The following is a 22,273-nucleotide window of genomic DNA, read 5'->3' as shown; positions in this document are numbered from 1 at the left end:
GCTGAATACAACAGGTGTAGTAGACCTTACAGTGAAATGCTGAATACAACAGGTGTTGTAGACCTTACAGTGAAATGCTGAATACAACAGGTGTAGTAGACCTTACAGTGAAATGCTGAATACAACAGGTGTAGTAGACCTTACAGTGAAATGCTGAATACAACAGGTGTAGTAGACCTTACAGTGAAATGCTGAATACAACAGGTGTTGTAGACCTTACAGTGAAATGCTGAATACAACAGGTGTAGTAGACCTTACAGTGAAATGCTGAATACAACAGGTGTAGTAGACCTTACAGTGAAATGCTGAATACAACAGGTGTGGTAGACCTCTGAAGGAAAGGAAGCCAGGTTAGACTATTGGAACCCAGCCTCTGAAGGAAAGGAAGCCAGGTTAGACTATAGGAACCCAGCCTCTGAAGGAAAGGAAGCCAGGTTAGACTATTGGAACCCAGCCTCTGAAGGAAAGGAAGCCAGGTTAGACTATAGGAACCCAGCCTCTGAAGGAAAGGAAGCCAGGTTAGACTATTGGAGCCCAGCCTCTGAAGGAAAGGAAGCCAGGTTAGACTATTGGAACCCAGCCTCTGAAGGAAAGGAAGCCAGGTTAGAGTATTGGAACCTGTTAGAGAACAGTCTGCTTCCTCAGAGAAGCTTCCTGTTGTCTGTGAGTCATGACAGACTGTTCAGAGCATGGAGACACATATACACACACACACACAGACATACACACACACACACACACACACACACACACACACACAGACAGACAGAACAGACAGACAGACAGACAGACAGACAGACAGACAGACACACACAGACACACACAGACACACAGACACACAGACACACAGACACAGACATACATTCACAGACACACACAGGCACACACAGGCACACACACACACACAGACATACACACACACACACACAGGCACACACAGGCACACACACACACACACACACACACAGACACAGACATACATTCACAGACATTCACACACACACACAATAGGAAAGGTATAACGATTGAGTTCAGAAAAGATTTGCGATCGAACGATGCCTCTCAAAAACCTGCCCTAACAATCTAGCAACTATTCCGTAATGCTATGGTATCTCTGACCCACTGTATGACACTGCAAACACACACACACACACACACTTCACTCACCAAAGTAGACTGGTTTCCCACAGATGGGACAGTAGCCCACCATGATAGATGATATTCTTGACACTGTTATTTAGCAGACAGGAAGTGTGTACGTAGAGAGTATGAGATGGAGAAAGTGTGTGGAAAGAGAGAGAATGAGTGTGTGAGAGAGTGTGTAGAGAAAAGGTGTGTGTGTGTCAGAGATATGTACAGGAAATAGGTTGAACTCTGTGAATGTGGCATGTTGTGATGACAGAACCAGGATGTGGTGAGAACCTTGTCACAGCGAGACAAAGAAACATCACTTCAAAATAAAATACTAGATCAACACATTGGTGTCACTGGTAAAACTAAATATACACAGAACTAGAACGATATGATAGATAGAACTAGAAATATGAAACATAGAACTAGAGATGTGATACATAGAACTAGAAAGATATGATAGATAGAACTAGAGATATGAAACATAGAACTAGAAAGATATGATAGATAGAACTAGAGATATGAAACATAGAACTAGAAAGATATGATACATAGAACTAGAGATATGAAACATAGAACTAGAAAGATGTGATAGATAGAACTAGAGATATGAAACATAGAACTAGAAAGATATGATAGATAGAATTAGAGATATGAAACATAGAACTAGAAAGATATGATAGATAGAACTAGAGATATGAAACATAGAACTAGAAAGATATGATAGATAGAACTAGAGAAGTGATACATAGAACTAGAAAGATATGATAGATAGAACTAGAGATATGAAACATAGAACTAGAAAGATATGATAGATAGAACTAGAGATATGAAACATAGAACTAGAAAGATATGATAGATAGAACTAGAGATATGAAACATAGAACTAGAAAGATATGATAGATAGAACTAGAGATAAGAAACATAGAACTAGAAAGATATGATACATAGAACTAGAAAAATATGATAGATAGAACTAGAAACATACTATAGATAGATCTAGAAAGATTTGATACATAGAACTAGAGATATATGATAGATAGAACTAGAAAGAAATGATAGATAGAACTAGAAATATATGATAGATAGAACTAGAAAGATATGATACATAGAACTAGAGATATGAAACATAGAACTAGAAAGATGCTCACTTTACATAGTCAAAGCTTTACATAGTCAAAGATTTCCTTCCTTTTGGGTCAGTCACAGTGGTCAGGTATTCTGCCACTGTGTTCTCTCTGTTTAAGGGCCAAATAGCATTCTAGTTTGCTCTGTTTTTTTGTTAATTCTTTGTGATGTGTCAAGTAAATTTATTTTTGTTTTCTCATGATTTGGTTGGGTCTAATTGTGCTGCTGTCCTGGGGCTCTGTGGGGTCCGTTTGTGTTTGTGAACAGAGCCCCAGGACCAGCTTGCTTAGGGGACTCTTCTCCAGGTTCATCTCTCTGTAGGTGATGGCTTTGTTATGGAAGGTTTGGGAATCGCTTCCTTTTAGGTGGTTGTAGAATTTAACTTCTCTTTTCTGGATTTTGATAATTAGTGGGTATCGGCCTAATTCTGCTCTGCATGCATTATTTGGTGTTTTACGTTGTACACAGAGGATATTTTTGCAACATTCTGCGTGCAAAGTCTCAATTTGGTGTTTGACCAATTTTGTGAATTCTTGGTTGTCTCTCTCTTCTCCTCTCTCCTCTCTCTGTTTCCTCTCCTCTCCTCTCTCCCCTCTCTCTTTCTTCTCCTCTCTCCTCTCTCTGTTTCCTCTCCTCTCTTCTCTCTCTCTCCTCTCTCTTTCTTCTCCTCTCTCCCCTCTCTCTCTTTCCTCTCCTCTCTTCTCCTCTCTCCCCTCTCTCTCTCTCTTCTCCTCTCTCCCCTCTCTCTTTTCTCTCCTCTCTCTGTTTCCTCTCCTCTCTTCTCTCTCCTCTCTCTCTTTCTTCTCCTCTCCCCTCTCTCTCTTTCTTCTCCTCTCTCCTCTCTTTCCTCTCCTCACCTCCTCTCATATCTATCTCTCTTTTCTCTATCCTCTCTTTGTTTCTCTCCTCTCCCTCTCGCTACAGCTGGTGTGGACATGGTAGTGTCTGCCCCTCCCCCACCGTTTGAACAAGCCAATGGTAGAGGACATCAACAGAACCCCTCTTCTCCATCTCCCTCCCTCTGCCCCCTTCCCCTTCCCCTCCCCCCACCACATCCATCCCTATTCCCATCCCCCCAGAGCCCTATGACACTCCACCCCCAACCCCCTATCATTCTAGTCCTCTACCTCTAACCCACTTACCAATTTCCCTTGCCCCTCCACCCTCCACCCCAAATACCCACGAGACTCCCCATCACACCCCTCTCACTGGTGTCTCTGTTCCCTCTGCCCACGCGTTCTCTCTCCCCTGTCTCCTCTTCCTCTAGTCCACCCTCCTCTCTCTCTTCCTTTCTCTCTCTCCTGTCTCCTCTTCCTCTAGTCCCCCTCCTCTCTCCCCTCCTTTCTCTCTCTCCTGTCTCCTCTTCCTCTAGTCCCCCTCCTCTCTCCCCTCCTTTGTCTCTCTCCTGTCTCCTCTTCCTCTAGTCCCCCTCCTCTCTTTCTCCTGTCTCCTCTTCCTCTAGTCCCCCTCCTCTCTCTCCCCTTTCTCTCTCCCCTGTCTCCTCTTCCTCTAGTCCCCCTCCTTTCTCTCTCTCCTGTCTCCTCTTCCTCTCTCTCCCCTCCTCTCGTCCCCAATCTCTCTCTCCCCCCATTTCTCTCTTTCTCCCCCTTTCTCTCTCCCCTCCTATCTCTCCCACATCTCTCTCTTTCCTTTTCCCTCTCCTCTCTCCCCCTCTCCTCTGCAGACTCATCTTATGAATATCAGTAGTACACTGGGTGAAGACTTGATCCTTCACGCCTGTCTACGGACGCAGGTTGCCACAGCACATTACTGTGTGTGTGTTTCTGTGTTTTGTGTGTGGTTGTGTGTGTGTGTGTGTGTGCCTGTGTGTGTGCGTGTGTGTGCCTGTGTGTGTGTGTGTGTGTGTGTGTGTGTGTGTGTGTGTGTGTGTGTGTGTGTGTGTGTGTGTGTGTGTGTGTGTGTGGGTGTGTGTGTGTGTGCCTGTGTGTGTGTGCCTGTGTGTGTGTGTGTGTGTGTGTGTGTGTGTGTGTGTGTGTGTGTGTGTGTGTGTGTGTGTGTGTGTGTGTGTGTGTGTGTGTGTGTGTGTGTGTGTGTGTGTGTGTGTGTGTGTGTGTGTGTGAGAGGGGGATGTATGTGAAATGAGAGAACAAAAACAAAGGGGAACAAGGTTTGGGAGGTGAGACGTTTCACACAACCCATCCTGACACACACACACACACACACACAGGCACACACACACACACACAGTACACACACACACACACACACGCACACACACAGTACACACACACACACACACACACACACACACACACACACACACACACATATACACACTCCCAATATGCGTATGATCAGGGGGTAAGCAGGGGTGTGATGGGGAGTCTCGCAGTGTGAGGGAAAATTCAAGGAATTCTCCTAGGAATTTTTAAATATTTAATGGAATGTATTCCTGAACAAATCAGAACAATAAATGTTTACATAGTACATAGTCTACACGGTATATTGATGTAGGATATATTACCCACTATATTACCCACTATATTACCCACTATATTACCCACTATATTACAGTATATTGATGTAGGATATATTACCCACTATATTACCCACTATATTACCCACTATATTACCCACTATATTACCCACTATATTACCCACTATATTACAGTATATTGATGTAGGATATATTACCCACTATATTACAGTATATTGATGTAGGATATATTACCCACTATATTACAGTATATTGATGTAGGATATATTACCCACTATATTACAGTATATTGATGTAGGATATATTACCCACTATATTACCCACTATATTACCCACTATATTAATCTGTATTACTACAGTATATTGATGTAGGCTATATTACCCACTATATTACCCACTATACTACAGTATATTGATGTAGGATATATTACCCACTATATTACAGAGTGTTGATGTAGGCTCTATTACCCACTATACTACAGTATATTGATGTAGGATATATTACCCACTATATTACCCACTATATTACCCACTATACTACAGTATATTGATGTAGGATATATTACCCACTATATTACAGTATATTGATGTAGGATATATTACCCACTATATTACAGTATATTGATGTAGGATATATTACCCACTATATTACAGTATATTGATGTAGGATATATTACCCACTATACTACAGTATATTGATGTAGGATATATTACCCACTATATTACAGTATATTGATGTAGGATATATTACCCACTATATTACAGTATATTGATGTAGGATATATTACCCACTATACTACAGTATATTGATGTAGGATATATTACCCACTATATTACAGTATATTGATGTAGGATATATTACCCACTATATTACAGTATATTGATGTAGGATATATTACCCACTATATTACAGTATATTGATGTAGGATATATTACCCACTATATTACAGTATATTGATGTAGGATATATTACCCACTATACTACAGTATATTGATGTAGGCTATATTACCCACTATATTACCCACTATACTACAGTATATTGATGTAGGATATATTACTCACTATACTACAGTATATTGATGTAGGATATATTAACCACTATATTACAGTATATTGATGTAGGATATATTACCCACTATATTACAGTATATTGATGTAGGATATATTACCCACTATATTACAGTATATTGATGTAGGATATATTACCCACTATATTACAGTATATTGATGTAGGATATATTACCCACTATACTACAGTATATTGATGTAGGCTATATTACCCACTATATTACAGTATATTGATGTAGGATATATTACCCACTATATTACAGTATATTGATGTAGGATATATTACCCACTATATTACAGTATATTGATGTAGGATATATTACCCACTATATTACAGTATATTGATGTAGGATATATTACCCACTATATTACCCACTATATTACCCACTATATTACCCACTATATTACAGAGTGTTGATGTAGGCTATATTACCCACTATATTACCCACTATATTACCCACTATATTACCCACTATATTACCCACTATATTACAGTATATTGATGTAGGATATATTACCCACTATATTACAGTATATTGATGTAGGCTATATTAACCACTATATCACTGTACATTATTACAGTATATTGATGTAGGCTATATTACCCACTATATTACGGTACAATACTACAGTATATTCATATAGGCTATATTAACCACTATATTACAGTATATTGCTGTAGGCTATATTACCCACTATATTACAGTATATTGCTGTAGGCTATATTACCCACTATATTACGGTACATATCTACAGTATATTGATGTAGGCTATATTAACCACTATACTACAGTATATTGATGTAGGATATATTACCCACTATACTACAGTATATTGATGTAGGATATATTAACCACTATACTACAGTATATTGATGTAGGATATATTACCCACTATATTACAGTATATTGATGTAGGATATATTACCCACTATATTACAGTATATTGATGTAGGATATATTACCCACTATACTACAGTATATTGATGTAGGCTATATTACCCACTGTATTACGGTACATATCTACAGTATATTGATGTAGGCTATATTAACCACTATATTACTGTACATATCTACAGTATATTGATGTAGGCTATATTAACCACTATATTACTGTACATATCTACAGTATATTGATGTAGGATATATTACCCACTATACTACAGTATATTGATGTAGGCTATATTACCCACTATATTACAGTATATTGATGTAGGCTATATTACCCACTATATTACAGTATATTGATGTAGGCTATATTACCCACTATACTACAGTATATTGATGTAGGCTATATTACCCACTATATTACAGTATATTGATGTAGGCTATATTACCCACTATATTAATCTGTATTACTACAGTATATTGATGTAGGCTATATTACCCACTATATTAATCTGTATTACTACAGTATATTGATGTAGGCTATATTACCCACTATATTACGGTACATATCTACAGTATATTGATGTAGGCTATATTAACCACTATATTACTGTACATATCTACAGTATATTGATGTAGGCTATATTACCCACTATATTACTGTACATATCTACAGTATATTTATGTAGGCTATATTAACCACTATACTACAGTATATTGATGTAGGATATATTACCCACTATATCACTGTACATTACTACAGTATATTGATGTAGGCTATATTAGCCACTATACTACAGTATATTGATGTAGGCTATATTACCCACTATATCACTGTACATTACTACAGTATATTGATGTAGGCTATATTACCCACTATACTACAGTATATTGATGTAGGCTATATTACCCACTATATTACAGTATATTGATGTAGGCTATATTACCCACTATATTACAGTATATTGATGTAGGGTATATTACCCACTATATTACAGTATATTGATGTAGGCTATATTACCCACTATATTACAGTATATTGATGTAGGCTATATTACCCACTATATCACTGTACATTACTACAGTATATTGATGTAGGGTATATTACCCACTATATTACAGTATATTGATGTAGGCTATATTACCCACTATATTACAGTATATTGATGTAGGATATATTACCCACTATATTACAGTATATTGATGTAGGATATATTACCCACTATATTACAGTATATTGATGTAGGATATATTACCCACTATACTACAGTATATTGATGTAGGATATATTACCCACTATATTACAGTATATTGATGTAGGATATATTACCCACTATATTACAGTATATTGATGTAGGATATATTACCCACTATACTACAGTATATTGATGTAGGATATATTACCCACTACATTACAGTATATTGATGTAGGATATATTACCCACTATATTACAGTATATTGATGTAGGATATATTACCCACTATATTACAGTATATTGATGTAGGATATATTACCCACTATATTACAGTATATTGATGTAGGATATATTACCCACTATACTACAGTATATTGATGTAGGCTATATTACCCACTATATTACCCACTATACTACAGTATATTGATGTAGGATATATTACCCACTATACTACAGTATATTGATGTAGGATATATTACCCACTATATTACAGTATATTGATGTAGGATATATTACCCACTATATTACAGTATATTGATGTAGGATATATTACCCACTATATTACAGTATATTGATGTAGGATATATTACCCACTATATTACAGTATATTGATGTAGGATATATTACCCACTATACTACAGTATATTGATGTAGGCTATATTACCCACTATATTACAGTATATTGATGTAGGATATATTACCCACTATATTACAGTATATTGATGTAGGATATATTACCCACTATATTACAGTATATTGATGTAGGATATATTACCCACTATATTACAGTATATTGATGTAGGATATATTACCCACTATATTACCCACTATATTACCCACTATATTACCCACTATATTACAGAGTGTTGATGTAGGCTATATTACCCACTATATTACCCACTATATTACCCACTATATTACCCACTATATTACCCACTATATTACCCACTATATTACAGTATATTGATGTAGGATATATTACCCACTATATTACAGTATATTGATGTAGGCTATATTAACCACTATATCACTGTACATTATTACAGTATATTGATGTAGGCTATATTACCCACTATATTACGGTACAATACTACAGTATATTCATATAGGCTATATTAACCACTATATTACAGTATATTGCTGTAGGCTATATTACCCACTATATTACAGTATATTGCTGTAGGCTATATTACCCACTATATTACGGTACATATCTACAGTATATTGATGTAGGCTATATTAACCACTATACTACAGTATATTGATGTAGGATATATTACCCACTATACTACAGTATATTGATGTAGGATATATTAACCACTATACTACAGTATATTGATGTAGGATATATTACCCACTATATTACAGTATATTGATGTAGGATATATTACCCACTATATTACAGTATATTGATGTAGGATATATTACCCACTATACTACAGTATATTGATGTAGGCTATATTACCCACTGTATTACGGTACATATCTACAGTATATTGATGTAGGCTATATTAACCACTATATTACTGTACATATCTACAGTATATTGATGTAGGCTATATTAACCACTATATTACTGTACATATCTACAGTATATTGATGTAGGATATATTACCCACTATACTACAGTATATTGATGTAGGCTATATTACCCACTATATTACAGTATATTGATGTAGGCTATATTACCCACTATATTACAGTATATTGATGTAGGCTATATTACCCACTATACTACAGTATATTGATGTAGGCTATATTACCCACTATATTACAGTATATTGATGTAGGCTATATTACAGTATATTGATGTAGGCTATATTACCCACTATATTAATCTGTATTACTACAGTATATTGATGTAGGCTATATTACCCACTATATTAATCTGTATTACTAGAGTATATTGATGTAGGCTATATTACCCACTATATTACGGTACATATCTACAGTATATTGATGTAGGCTATATTAACCACTATATTACTGTACATATCTACAGTATATTGATGTAGGCTATATTACCCACTATATTACTGTACATATCTACAGTATATTTATGTAGGCTATATTAACCACTATACTACAGTATATTGATGTAGGATATATTACCCACTATATCACTGTACATTACTACAGTATATTGATGTAGGCTATATTACCCACTATACTACAGTATATTGATGTAGGCTATATTACCCACTATATCACTGTACATTACTACAGTATATTGATGTAGGCTATATTACCCACTATACTACAGTATATTGATGTAGGCTATATTACCCACTATATTACAGTATATTGATGTAGGCTATATTACCCACTATATTACAGTATATTGATGTAGGGTATATTACCCACTATATTACAGTATATTGATGTAGGCTATATTACCCACTATATTACAGTATATTGATGTAGGCTATATTACCCACTATATCACTGTACATTACTACAGTATATTGATGTAGGCTATATTACCCACTATACTACAGTATATTGATGTAGGCTATATTACCCACTATATCACTGTACATTACTACAGTACATTGATGTAGGCTATATTACCTACTATACTACAGTATATTGATGTAGGCTATATTTAAGTGATAATGCCTAAGACACCGTTGTTTGTAAGCTATATTGCTACTGGTGTTGTTAGGCCAGAGGGGAAGTCAAGGGCCAGGAAAGCTGGTCAATATGTCCTCCAATCACCGGCTTTGAGGAGGGGAAGTCAAGGGAAACCTGGCCAATCACCGGCTTCGAGGAGGGGAAGTCAAGGGAAACCTGGCCAATCACCGGCTTCGAGGAGGGGAAGTCAAGGGAAACCTGGCCAATCACCTGCTTCGAGGAGGGGACGTCAAGGGAAACCTGGCCAATCACCGGCTTCGAGGAGGGGAAGTCAAGGGAAACCTGGCCAATCACCGGCTTCGAGGAGGGGAAGTCAAGGGAAACCTGGCCAATCACCGGCTTCGAGGAGGGGAAGTCAAGGGAAACCTGGCCAATCACCGGCTTCGAGGAGGGGATGTCAAGGGTAACCTGGCCAATCACCGGCTTCGAGGAGGGGAAGTCAAGGGAAACCTGGCCAATCACCGGCTTCGAGGAGGGGAAGTCAAGGGAAACCTGGCCAATCACCGGCTTCGAGGAGGGAAGTCAAGGGAAACCTGGCCAATCACCGGCTTCGAGGAGGGGAAGTCAAGGGAAACCTGGCCAATCACCGGCTTCGAGGAGGGGACGTCAAGGGAAACCTGGCCAATCATCGGCTTCGAGGAGGGGAAGTCAAGGGAAACCTGGCCAATCATCGGCTTCGAGGAGGGGAAGTCAAGGGAAACCTGGCCAATCATCGGCTTCGAGGAGGGGAAGTCAAGGGAAACCTGGCCAATCACCGGCTTCGAGGAGGGGAAGTCAAGGGAAACCTGGCCAATCACCGGCTTCGAGGAGGGGAAGTCAAGTGAAACCTGGCCAATCACCGGCTCCGAGGAGGGGAAGTCAAGGGAAACCTGGCCAATCATCGGCTTCGAGGAGGGGAAGTCAAGGGAAACCTGGCCAATCACCGGCTTCGAGGAGGGGAAGTCAAGGGAAACCTGGCCAATCACCGGCTTCGAGGAGGGGAAGTCAAGGGAAACCTGGCCAATCACCGGCTTCGAGGAGGGGAAGTCAAGGGAAACCTGGCCAATCACCGGCTTCGAGGGCATTATCACTTTTATACATCGGGTTAACAACATATTCAATTAATGATTGACATATTGTCATTAAAAATGTCATTTTGATGATTTTATTGATACTATTTCACCCTTCCACAAGATATATTCCCGACTAAAATATAGGGTTGCTCCCCAAGCCGGCTGGTCGTTTGTTATATCGGTTCGTTTGCCAGAGTCGCGACCCAGTCATCCAGTCTTTTTGTTCTGGATCACGTTCATTACTATGGGACAGTTGGAGATATCATTTGAATATTGACACGATGTTGAAAATGTCGGAGAGACAGACAGCAAGGTTTATACAAATCTCCAATGTTGAAAACTAAATGTTAGTCTGAAAGAAATGTGAGATAATGTTTAGATGCTTTTTACAGTGGAGATCAAGTTTATAAATTGCTTGGCTGGGCTGAAGAGACAATGGACTGCGTAGTCAGATGGAACAGAGTAAATAGGTATTTCAACGTCATAGATTTTGCCATTGGAACTTGTGGAATAGACACTGGCTTGATTGCGGTTTTAACCAATCAGCATTCAGGATTAGACCATTGTACAATATCCACTATATTACTGTATATTGATGTAGGCTATATCACACACTACATTACTGTGTATTGCTACTGTACATTGATGTAGGCTATATTACCCACTATATTACTGTGTATTGCTATGGTATGTTGCCCATTATAATAGAGTATATCGCTAGAGTATATTGCCCATTATAATAGGGTATATCGCTAGAGTATGTTGTCCATTATAATAGGGTATATCGCTAGAGTATGTTGTCCATTATAATAGGGTATATCGCTAGAGTATGTTGCCCATTATAATAGGGTATATCGCTAGAGTATGTTGCCCATTATAATAGGGTATATCGCTAGAGTATGTTGCCCATTATAATAGGGTATATCGCTAGAGTATGTTGCCCATTATAATAGGGTATATCGCTAGAGTATGTTGCCCATTATAATAGGGTATATCGCTAGAGTATGTTGCCCATTGTAATAGGGTATATTGCTACAGTATATTGCCCATTATAATAGGATGTATTTCTACAGTATATTGCCCATTGTAATAGGGTGTATTGCCCATTTTAATAGGATGTATTGCTACAGTATATTGCCCATTGTAATAGGGTATATTGCTACAGTATATTGCCCATTGTAATAGGGTATATTGCTACAGTATATTGCCCATTGTAATAGGGTGCCATTTAAGAGGCAGCCTGCCTCTCATGAAGAAAAAGGGTGTAGTTGGTGATAATTTCACCCAAACATAATCTGCTGATGTTTTTCTGCTGTGTAATGTGAGTATAATTACTGCTGTCCTGAAAAGTCTTTATTGAAATGTTTACATTTCTGTATAAGTAATGAATAATACAATCAATCAATTCAAATCAAATGAAACTTTATTAGTCACAGGCGCCGAATACAACAAGACCTTACAGTGAAATGCTTACTTACAAGCAGTTCAAGAAAGAGAAAATATTTATGAAGAGCTCAGCGACTTTCAACGTGGCACCGTTATAGCATGCCACCTTTCCTAACAGCTGCCCTGTTAGAGCTGCCCTGCTAGAGCTGCCCTGCTAGAGCTGCCCTGGTAGAGCTGCCCTGATAGAGCTGCCCTGATAGAGCTGCCCTGATAGAGCTGCCCTGCTAGAGCTGCCCCGGTCAACTGTAAGTGATGTTATTGTAAAGTAGAAATGTCTAGGAGCAACAACGGCTCAGTGGGAAATGGTAGGCCACACAAGCTCACAGAATGGGACTGGCGAGTGCTGAAGCGTGCAGCGTGTAAAAATCATCTGTCCTCGGTTGTAACACTCACTAACGAGTTCCAAACCGCCTCTGGAAGCAACGTCAGCACAAGAACTGTCCATCGGGAGCGTCATGAAATGGTTTTCCATGGCTGAGCAGCACACAAGCCTAAGATCACCATGCGCAATGCCAAGCGTCGGCTGGAGTGGTGTACAGCTTGCCGCCAATGGACTCTGGAGCAGTGGAAATGCATTCTCTGGAGTGATGGATCACGCTTCACCACTAAATGAAATAGTAGTTGCATGCAGAGTGCCAACTGTAAAGTTTGGTGGTGTAGGAATAATGGTCTGGAGCTGTTTTTCATGGTTCAGGCCCCTTAGTTCCAGGGAAGGGAAATCTTAATGCTACAGCATACAATGACATTCTAGAAGATTCTGTGCTTCCAACTTTGTGGCAACAGTTTGGGGAAGGCCCTTTCCTGTTTCAGCATGACAACGCCCCTGTACACAAAGCGAGGTCCATACAGAAATGGTTTGTCGAGATCGGCGTGGAAGAACTTGACAGGCCTGCACAGAGTCCTGAGCTCAAACCCATCAAACACCTTTGGGATTAATTGGAACACCGAATGCAAGCCAGGCCTAATCGCCCAACATCAGAGCCCGACCTTGCTAATGCTCTTGTGACTGAATGGAAGCAAGTCCCCACAGCAATGTTCCAACATCTAGTGGAAAGCCTTCCCAGAAGAGTGGAGGCTGTTATAGCAGCAATGTTCCATCATCTAGTGGAAAGCCTTCCCAGAAGAGTGGAGGCTGTTATAGCAGCAATGTTCCAACATCTAGTGGAAAGCCTTCCCAGAGGACTGGAGGCTGTTATAGCAGCAATGTTCCAACATCTAGTGGAAAGCCTTCCCAGAAGAGTGGAGGCTGTTATAGCAGCAATGTTCCAACATCTAGTGGAAAGCCTTCCCAGAAGACTGGAGGCTGTTATAGCAGCAATGTTCCAACATCTAGTGGAAAGCCTTCCCAGAAGACTGGAGGCTGTTATAGCAGCAATGTTCCAACATCTAGTGGAAAGCCTTCCCAGAAGAGTGGAGGCTGTTATAGCAGCAATGTTCCATCATCTAGTGGAAAACCTTCCCAGAAGACTGGAGGCTGTTATAGCAGCAATGTTCCAACATCTAGTGGAAAGCCTTCCCAGAAGACTGGAGGCTGTTATAGCAGCAATGTTCCAACATCTAGTGGAAAGCCTTCCCAGAAGACTGGAGGCTGTTATAGCAGCAATGTTCCAACATCTAGTGGAAAGCCTTCCCAGAGGACTGGAGGCTGTTATAGCAGCAATGTTCCAACATCTAGTGGAAAGCCTTCCCAGAAGACTGGAGGCTGTTATAGCAGCAATGTTCCAACATCTAGTGGAAAGCCTTCCCAGAGGACTGGAGGCTGTTATAGCAGCAATGTTCCAACATCTAGTGGAAAGCCTTCCCAGAAGACTGGAGGCTGTTATAGCAGCAATGTTCCAACATCTAGTGGAAAGCCTTCCCAGAAGAGTGGAGGCTGTTATAGCAGCAATGTTCCAACATCTAGTGGAAAGCCTTCCCAGAGGACTGGAGGCTGTTATAGCAGCAATGTTCCAACATCTAGTGGAAAGCCTTCCCAGAAGACTGGAGGCTGTTATAGCAGCAATGTTCCAACATCTAGTGGAAAGCCTTCCCAGAAGACTGGAGGCTGTTATAGCAGCAATGTTCCAACATCTAGTGGAAAGCCTTCCCAGAAGAGTGGAGGCTGTTATAGCAGCAATGTTCCAACATCTAGTGGAAAGCCTTCCCAGAGGACTGGAGGCTGTTGTAGCAGCAATGTTCCAACATCTAGTGGAAAGCCTTCCCAGAAGAGTGGAGGCTGTTATAGCAGCAATGTTCCAACATCTAGTGGAAAGCCTTCCCAGAAGAGTGGAGGCTGTTATAGCAGCAATGTTCCATCATCTAGTGGAAAGCCTTCCCAGAAGACTGGAGGCTGTTATAGCAGCAATGTTCCAACATCTAGTGGAAAGCCTTCCCAGAGGACTGGAGGCTGTTATAGCAGCAATGTTCCAACATCTAGTGGAAAGCCTTCCCAGAAGAGTGGAGGCTGTTATAGCAGCAATGTTCCAACATCTAGTGGAAAGCCTTCCCAGAGGACTGGAGGCTGTTATAGCAGCAATGTTCCAACATCTAGTGGAAAGCCTTCCCAGAGGACTGGAGGATGTTATATTAATACCCATGATTTTGGAATGAGATGTTCGACGAGCAGGTGTCCACATACTTTTGGTCATGTAGTTTTTAATTATCAAATCCTTAACAGCGCTATTGTTTGTTTCGCCAATAGTTCCTGTATTTTCAACAACAACAAAAAAGTCAACTTTTATAAACAGGCATAACATGTTATAAAAAAAAATACCGGTTAAGCAGCTGCAATAGCTAGCAGGCTACATGTAAATAAATCATTTAAATTTTATTTATAGTCTTGCTAGTGCAAGGAAGATTTCGTTTGATTTTACCAGGCAAAACCAATCGAGCAACGATCGGACTCAAACACACAATTTAGCCTTGAGAAAGTTTTAGGATTTTTTTTTTATTGAAACGATTCCCTTCACTGTAATCCCCCCCAAAATAATTGCAATAGAAATCCATTGACGACCCACGGTACCCAGATGATTTTCGGGGGTTTAAATATCGAAAATAATAACGTTTTTTTTCTGCTATTGATTAGTCCGGCCTGGGTGAAATCCGACTTCTGCTTTTGACGGTTCGTCACATTTTACGTTGAAATCGAGCGAATACACGCCACCGTCCATAAACACACGGATCAAAAATATTACCGACTGGTCGCAGTTCGGGAATACAGTAGAGACCGTAGCGTGTATTTAAAGGTAAGTGACTAAGAAAACTATCTTGGGAACAAACGGGTGTTTTCTCAACGCCGAACGAAGAGGTGTAAATCCCACTTTTAGCTCGAATTAAATCTATTTTGTGTGGGTTTTTTTAAAATTATTTGATATTTGAGATTCGACACTTTTCATTCAGTCAAGCTCTATTCCTTCTGGCCGTGACCGGGCTTCTCCGGTTGGAAAACGCTTTCTCTCCGTTGGGACTGACGGGAACTAACTAAATTGATTTAAATTCAGTACTAGCTTTAAATTTAACTAGCTGACATGAGCTACTCATGGTAAGTTTATACGCTATTTTGTTTTTGTTTAACATACTGGTAACCAGGGACGTTTTTTAAAGAGAATTGAAGACATGGGTGACTAGTTAGCTTGGTTTTCTCTCTGTGGGAGGAAGGGTTGGTTCGTTGGCTAATATGCTATTAGTTGGCTAACTATTCTAGCTAACTGTCTGAATAAGTTAACGACGTACTCACTCAAACTATCAAAACTAACCCCCACAAAAAAACTTTACACAACGTTAGACAGGGCCACGAAAGATCTGTGTAGTTTGTTACTACTGGTAGTTTGTTGTAACCGAGTATCGGTGCTAAACCGTGTGTTGTTGTAAGTTAGCATGCTAGTTAGCCATGGCGTTACAGGATACGGTGCCCTGGGCGGTTTTCACGGAAGTATACTGTACCCAGTTAGCTAGCTGAATAAACTAAGTTAGTCTATTCCTAGAAAACATTGAACCGCTGTAGTTTACCAATAAAAAAAATAAAAAATAAACTATAAAGTGAGAGTTGGATAAACGTTTCTGTGTAAAGGGACGAGCTCAGTTATATTTCTGTGTGATCCATGAGACAGAGTTGGGGAGTTTCCTGAAAGCGTAAACAAAGCTATGTCACAAAATAGTTTGACATTTGAAAGCTACGTAGTTATAAACAACAGCTTTCAATGAGAAGCCTTTTAAACCCGGTTGTTTTAGGCTGATTAGTTTGCTAACGTTACTTTTTCCAAACCGTCATCAGCTGTATGTTCCAAAGTTGTTTTTATTTATTATTTTTTTAGAAATAAAGATATTTTCTGGTGAGAAAACCGGGGAATACAGAGAACGACAGAAAAGAAAACGAGGAAACCACCAAAAGGAAATGCCAATCGCAGCCACGGGTCAACTGACGACTCAGGAACCCTGTATTTTCTCCCGACTGCCCTCCACCCCGGAGCCTGTACCAAAAGGGGGTAATTTATGTGACGTTGCGGGGGCAGTAGCCGAGTCGCAGGAGCGAACAGAATACGGGGGCGCCGAGGGGGGCAGGGGAGGACTAGTAGCCAGCTACAGTCAGACCAGCGGCGCTAGGGGATTTCTGCCGCTTCGTTCTTCCAACTCCAACGGTTCTCCTCCGCAATCCCCTCCCACGTCCTCCCCCCTCGCCTCATCTTTCTTCCATCACCACCCCTATCAAATGGCCATGGAGCCGCCCAGGACTCGATCGCGTTCTCGGTCTGGATTCTACCAGCAGTATGGTGCGACCGGCCCCGGGATTAATGCTAACGGGGGAAACGGACCTAACCACCATCATCACCACAGCCAGCAGCATCATCAACAACAGCACAACTCTGGTTGCTCACACCTTGGAGCTCACAGCCACCACACGGAGCAGCACAGCATACGAGCACCGGGATCTAACGTCTCCCCCGGCGCTCAGAGGCAGTCGGGACCGCCTGGAGCACATCGCATCTCACCCGCAGGTAAGCATTCTCTCCCTTCCTCAGCAGTGCTCTCATTTCTGGGTTCTTGTCTAGTGTCTTGTGTGTTGACTATCCTTGACCCGACCAGCTAGAGAATCTGCTCTGTTGTAGCCTCTCGTGTCCCGGAGACAGAGGAAATGTGTGTGTTTCTGTGATGGCACACAACAGTGTGTGTCAGAGAATAGCCAGGCAGGGAAAGAGAGGGGCAGTGAGGAGAGACAGAGAACTCGATCTGGTTTAATGCACTAAGGATCAGCTTCTGAAAGGGAGAGCAGGGGGGGAGGGGCTAGGCAGGCAGCTATATCGTGTTGGCATGGTAATGTGTGCGTGTGTGACTGCACATTAGTTCTATTCTAATTAAGTAGACACTGTTATGTGCTGCCACAGAGCTGCAGCTAGGTGGTTTATTACATTGTAGTTACATGAAACAAGCAGTCTGTAACACACCACACACTACATTTAGCTTTGTGCATGATGCTGCCAAGATGCACTGAGATGAACTCTAGTCTCTGTCTCTCTCTCTCCGCCTGTTCCTCTCTGTAGCTCTGTGTTTGTCTCTCTCTCTGCCTGTTCCTCTCTCTAGCTCTGTGTTTGTCTCTCTCTCCGCCTGTTCCTCTCTCTCCGCCTGTTCCTCTCTCTAGCTCTGTTTGTCTCTCTCCGCCTGTTCATCTCTCTAGCGCTCTGTTTGTCTCTCTCTCCGCCTGTTCATCTCTCTAGCTCTCTGTTTGTCTCTCTCTCCGCCTGTTCATCTCTCTAGCTCTCTGTTTGTCTCTCTCTCCGTCTGTTCATCTCTCTAGCTCTGTGTCTCTCTCGCGCTCGCTCTGTTTCTGTCTGGTCTCGCTGTGGGTTAAACAGGTCAGAATAGTCATTCCATTTTTTTGTAGCAGCTATTACAGATGAACAAGACGATACAAGGCTACAATACTGGACACAAGTATTGGCAGAATCCAGTTTACTAGTTTCTTACTGGACACAAGTATTGGCTGAATCCAGTTTACTAGTTTCTTACTGGACACAAGTATTGGCTGAATCCAGTTTACTAGTTTCTTACTGGACACAAGTATTGGCTGAATCCAGTTTACTAGTTTCTTACTGGACACAAGTATTGGCTGAATCCAGTTTACTAGTTTCTTACTGGACACAAGTATTGGCTGAATCCAGTTTACTAGTTTCTTACTGGACACAAGTATTGGCAGAATCCAGTGATGTCATTGTACTACATCAATGATTGGATGGTCTAGTTGTTGTCTGTCTTCTAGTAAATAATCACGTTTGTCTGACTGTGTCTAGGCCTTTAGATGACTGTCTAGGCCTTTAGATGACTGTCTAGGCCGTCGGATGACGAAGACACTGCATCTCCCTGCTAGAGGTGTCACTACAGACCCTGGTTCGATTCCAGGCTGTATCACAGCGGTCTAAGGTCCTGTATCTCCCTGCTAGAGGTGCCACTACAGACCCTGGTTCAGCGGTCTAAGGCCCTGTATCTCCCTGCTAGAGGTGTCTCTACAGACCCTGGTTCTGCGGTCTAAGGTACTGTGTCTCCCTGCTAGAGGCGTCACGACAGACCCTGGTTCAGCGGTCTATGGCACTGTATCTCCCTGCTAGAGGTGTCACTACAGACCCTGGTTCCATTCTAGGCTGTATCACAACGGTCTAAGGCACTGCATCTCCCTGCTAGAGGCGTCACTACAGACCCTGGTTCAGCGGTCTAAGGCACTGTATCTCCCTGCTAGAGGTGCCACTACAGACCCTGGTTCAGCGGTCTAAGGCCCTGTATCTCCCTGCTAGAGGCGTCACTACAGACCCTGGTTCAGCGGTCTAAGGCACTGTATCTCCCTGCTAGAGGTGCCACTACAGACCCTGGTTCAGCGGTCTAAGGCCCTGTATCTCCCTGCTAGAGGTGTCTCTACAGACCCTGGTTCAGCGGTCTATGGTACGGTGTCTCCCTGCTAGAGGTGTCTCTACAGACCCTGGTTCAGCGGTCTAAGGCCCTGTATCTCCCTGCTAGATGTGTCTCTACAGACCCTGGTTCAGCGGTCTAAATCAAATCAAATCAAATTTTATTTGTCACATACACATGGTTAGCAGATGTTAATGCGAGTGTAGCGAAATGCTTGTGCTTCTAGTTCCGACAATGCAATAATAACGAACAAGTAATCTAACTAACAATTCCCAAAAAACTACTGTCTTATACACAGTGTAAGGGGATAAGGAATATGTACATAAGGATATATGAATGAGTGATGGTACAGAGCAGCATAGGCAAGATACAGTAGATGATATCGAGTACAGTATAACATATGAGATGAGTATGCAAACAAAGTGGCATAGTTAAAGTGGCTAGTGATACATGTATTACATAAGGATGCAGTCGATGATATAGAGTACAGTATATACGTATGCATATGAGATGAATAATGTAGGGTAAGTAACATATAAGGTAGCATTTATTAAAGTGGCTGGAGTTGAGTCAGTGTCATTGACAGTGTGTTGGCAGCAGCCACTCAATATTAGTGGTGGCTGTTTAACAGTCTGATGGCCTTGAGATAGAAGCTGTTTTTCAGTCTCTCGGTCCCAGCTTTGATGCACCTGTACTGACCTCGCCTTCTGGATGACAGCGGGGTGAACAGGCAGTGGCTCGGGTGGTTGATGACTTGATGATCTTTATGGCCTTCCTGTAACATCGGGTGGTGTAGGTGTCCTGGAGGGCAGGTAGTTTGCCCCCGGTGATGCGTTGTGCAGACCTCACTACCCTCTGGAGAGCCTTACGGTTGAGGGCGGAGCAGTTGCCGTACCAGGCGGTGATACAGCCCGCCAGGATGCTCTCGATTGTGCATCTGTAGAAGTTTGTGAGTGCTTTTGGTGACAAGCCGAATTTCTTCAGCCTCCTGAGGTTGAAGAGGCGCTGCTGCGCCTTCTTCACGATGCTGTCTGTGTGAGTGGACCAATTCAGTTTGTCTGTGATGTGTATGCCGAGGAACTTAACTTGCTACCCTCTCCACTACTGTTCCATCGATGTGGATAGGGGGGTGTTCCCTCTGCTGTTTCCTGAAGTCCACAATCATCTCCTTAGTTTTGTTGACGTTGAGTGTGAGGTTATTTTCCTGACACTACACTCCGAGGGCCCTCACCTCCTCCCTGTAGGCCGTCTCGTCGTTGTTGGTAATCAAGCCTACCACAGTTGTGTCGTCCGCAAACTTGATGATTGAGTTGGAGGCGTGCGTGGCCACACAGTCGTGGGTGAACAGGGAGTACAGGAGAGGGCTCAGAACGCACCCTTGTGGGGCCCCAGTGTTGAGGATCAGCGGGGAGGAGATGTTGTTGCCTACCCTCACCACCTGGGGGCGGCCCATCAGGAAGTCCAGTACCCAGTTGCACAGGGCGGGGTCGAGACCCAGGGTCTCGAGCTTGATGACGAGCTTGGAGGGTACTATGGTGTTGAATGCCGAGCTGTAGTCGATGAACAGCATTCTCACATAGGTATTCCTCTTGTCCAGATGGGTTAGGGCAGTGTGGTTGAGATTGCATCGTCTGTGGACCTATTTGGGCGGTAAGCAAATTGGAGTGGATCTAGGGTGTCAGATAGGGTGGAGGTGATATGGTCCTTGACTAGTCTCTCAAAGCACTTCATGATGAAGGATGTGAGTGCTACGGGGCGGTAGTCGTTTAGCTCAGTTACCTTAGCTTTCTTGGGAACAGGAACAATGGTGGCCCTCTTGAAGCATGTGGGAACAGCAGACTGGTATAGGGATTGATTGAATATGTCCGTAAACACACCGGCCAGCTGGTCTGCGCATGCTCTGAGGGCGCGGCTGGGGATGCCGTCTGGGCCTGCAGCCTTGCGAGGGTTAACACGTTTAAATGTCTTACTCACCTCGGCTGCAGTGAAGGAGAGACCGCATGTTTTCGTTGCAGGCCGTGTCAGTGGCACAGTATTGTCCTCAAAGCGGGCAAAAAGGTTATTTAGTCTGCCTGGGAGCAAGACATCCTGGTCCGTGACTGGGCTGGATTTCTTCCTGTAGTCCGTGATTGACTGTAGACCCTGCCACATGCCTCTTGTGTCTGAGCCGTTGAATTGAGATTCTACTTTGTCTCTGTACTGGCGCTTAGCTTGTTTGATAGCCTTGCGGAGGGAATAGCTGCACTGTTTGTATTCGGTCATGTTACCAGACACCTTGCCCTGATTAAAAGCAGTGGTTCGCTCTTTCAGTTTCACACGAATGCTGCCATCAATCCACGGTTTCTGGTTAGGGAATGTTTTAATCATTGCTATGGGAACGACATCTTCAACGCACGTTC

At 41.9% G+C, this 22,273-nt stretch overlaps 2 protein-coding genes across 9 annotated transcripts in view; one reads left to right on the top strand and one right to left on the bottom strand.

The window, feature by feature from the left end:
• The window catches only part of LOC116360202 (cysteine-rich protein 2), a 3,760-nt gene extending 2,394 nt beyond the window's left edge, over positions 1-1,366 (bottom strand). For 2 of the 6 annotated variants that reach the window (XM_031815111.1, XM_031815112.1), the window contains exon 1: positions 1,168-1,366. In XM_031815111.1, the coding sequence (XP_031670971.1) occupies positions 1,168-1,210 (43 nt within the window). In that variant the 5' untranslated portion in view covers positions 1,211-1,366. The remainder of the gene's footprint in view (positions 1-1,167) is intronic. The other 4 variants (XM_031815106.1, XM_031815107.1, XM_031815110.1 and 1 more) reach the window with 3 other exon arrangements.
• Positions 1,367-16,096: 14,730 nt separating this feature from the next.
• Positions 16,097-22,273, top strand: part of rnf38 (ring finger protein 38) — a 54,171-nt gene continuing 47,994 nt past the window's right edge. For 2 of the 3 annotated variants that reach the window (XM_031814790.1, XM_031814792.1), the window contains exons 1-2: positions 16,097-16,225; positions 17,294-17,974. In XM_031814790.1, the coding sequence (XP_031670650.1) occupies positions 17,374-17,974 (601 nt within the window). In that variant the 5' untranslated portion in view covers positions 16,097-16,225; positions 17,294-17,373. Of the gene's footprint in view, positions 16,226-16,374; positions 16,522-17,293; positions 17,975-22,273 lie in introns of those variants that run through there. The other variant, XM_031814791.1, reaches the window with a different exon arrangement.

This window comes from Oncorhynchus kisutch, unplaced genomic scaffold (assembly GCF_002021735.2).
Source record: "Oncorhynchus kisutch isolate 150728-3 unplaced genomic scaffold, Okis_V2 Okis07a-Okis12b_hom, whole genome shotgun sequence".
Taxonomy (NCBI): Eukaryota; Metazoa; Chordata; class Actinopteri; order Salmoniformes; family Salmonidae; genus Oncorhynchus; species Oncorhynchus kisutch.
This window is presented reverse-complemented; position numbering and strand designations above follow the sequence as displayed.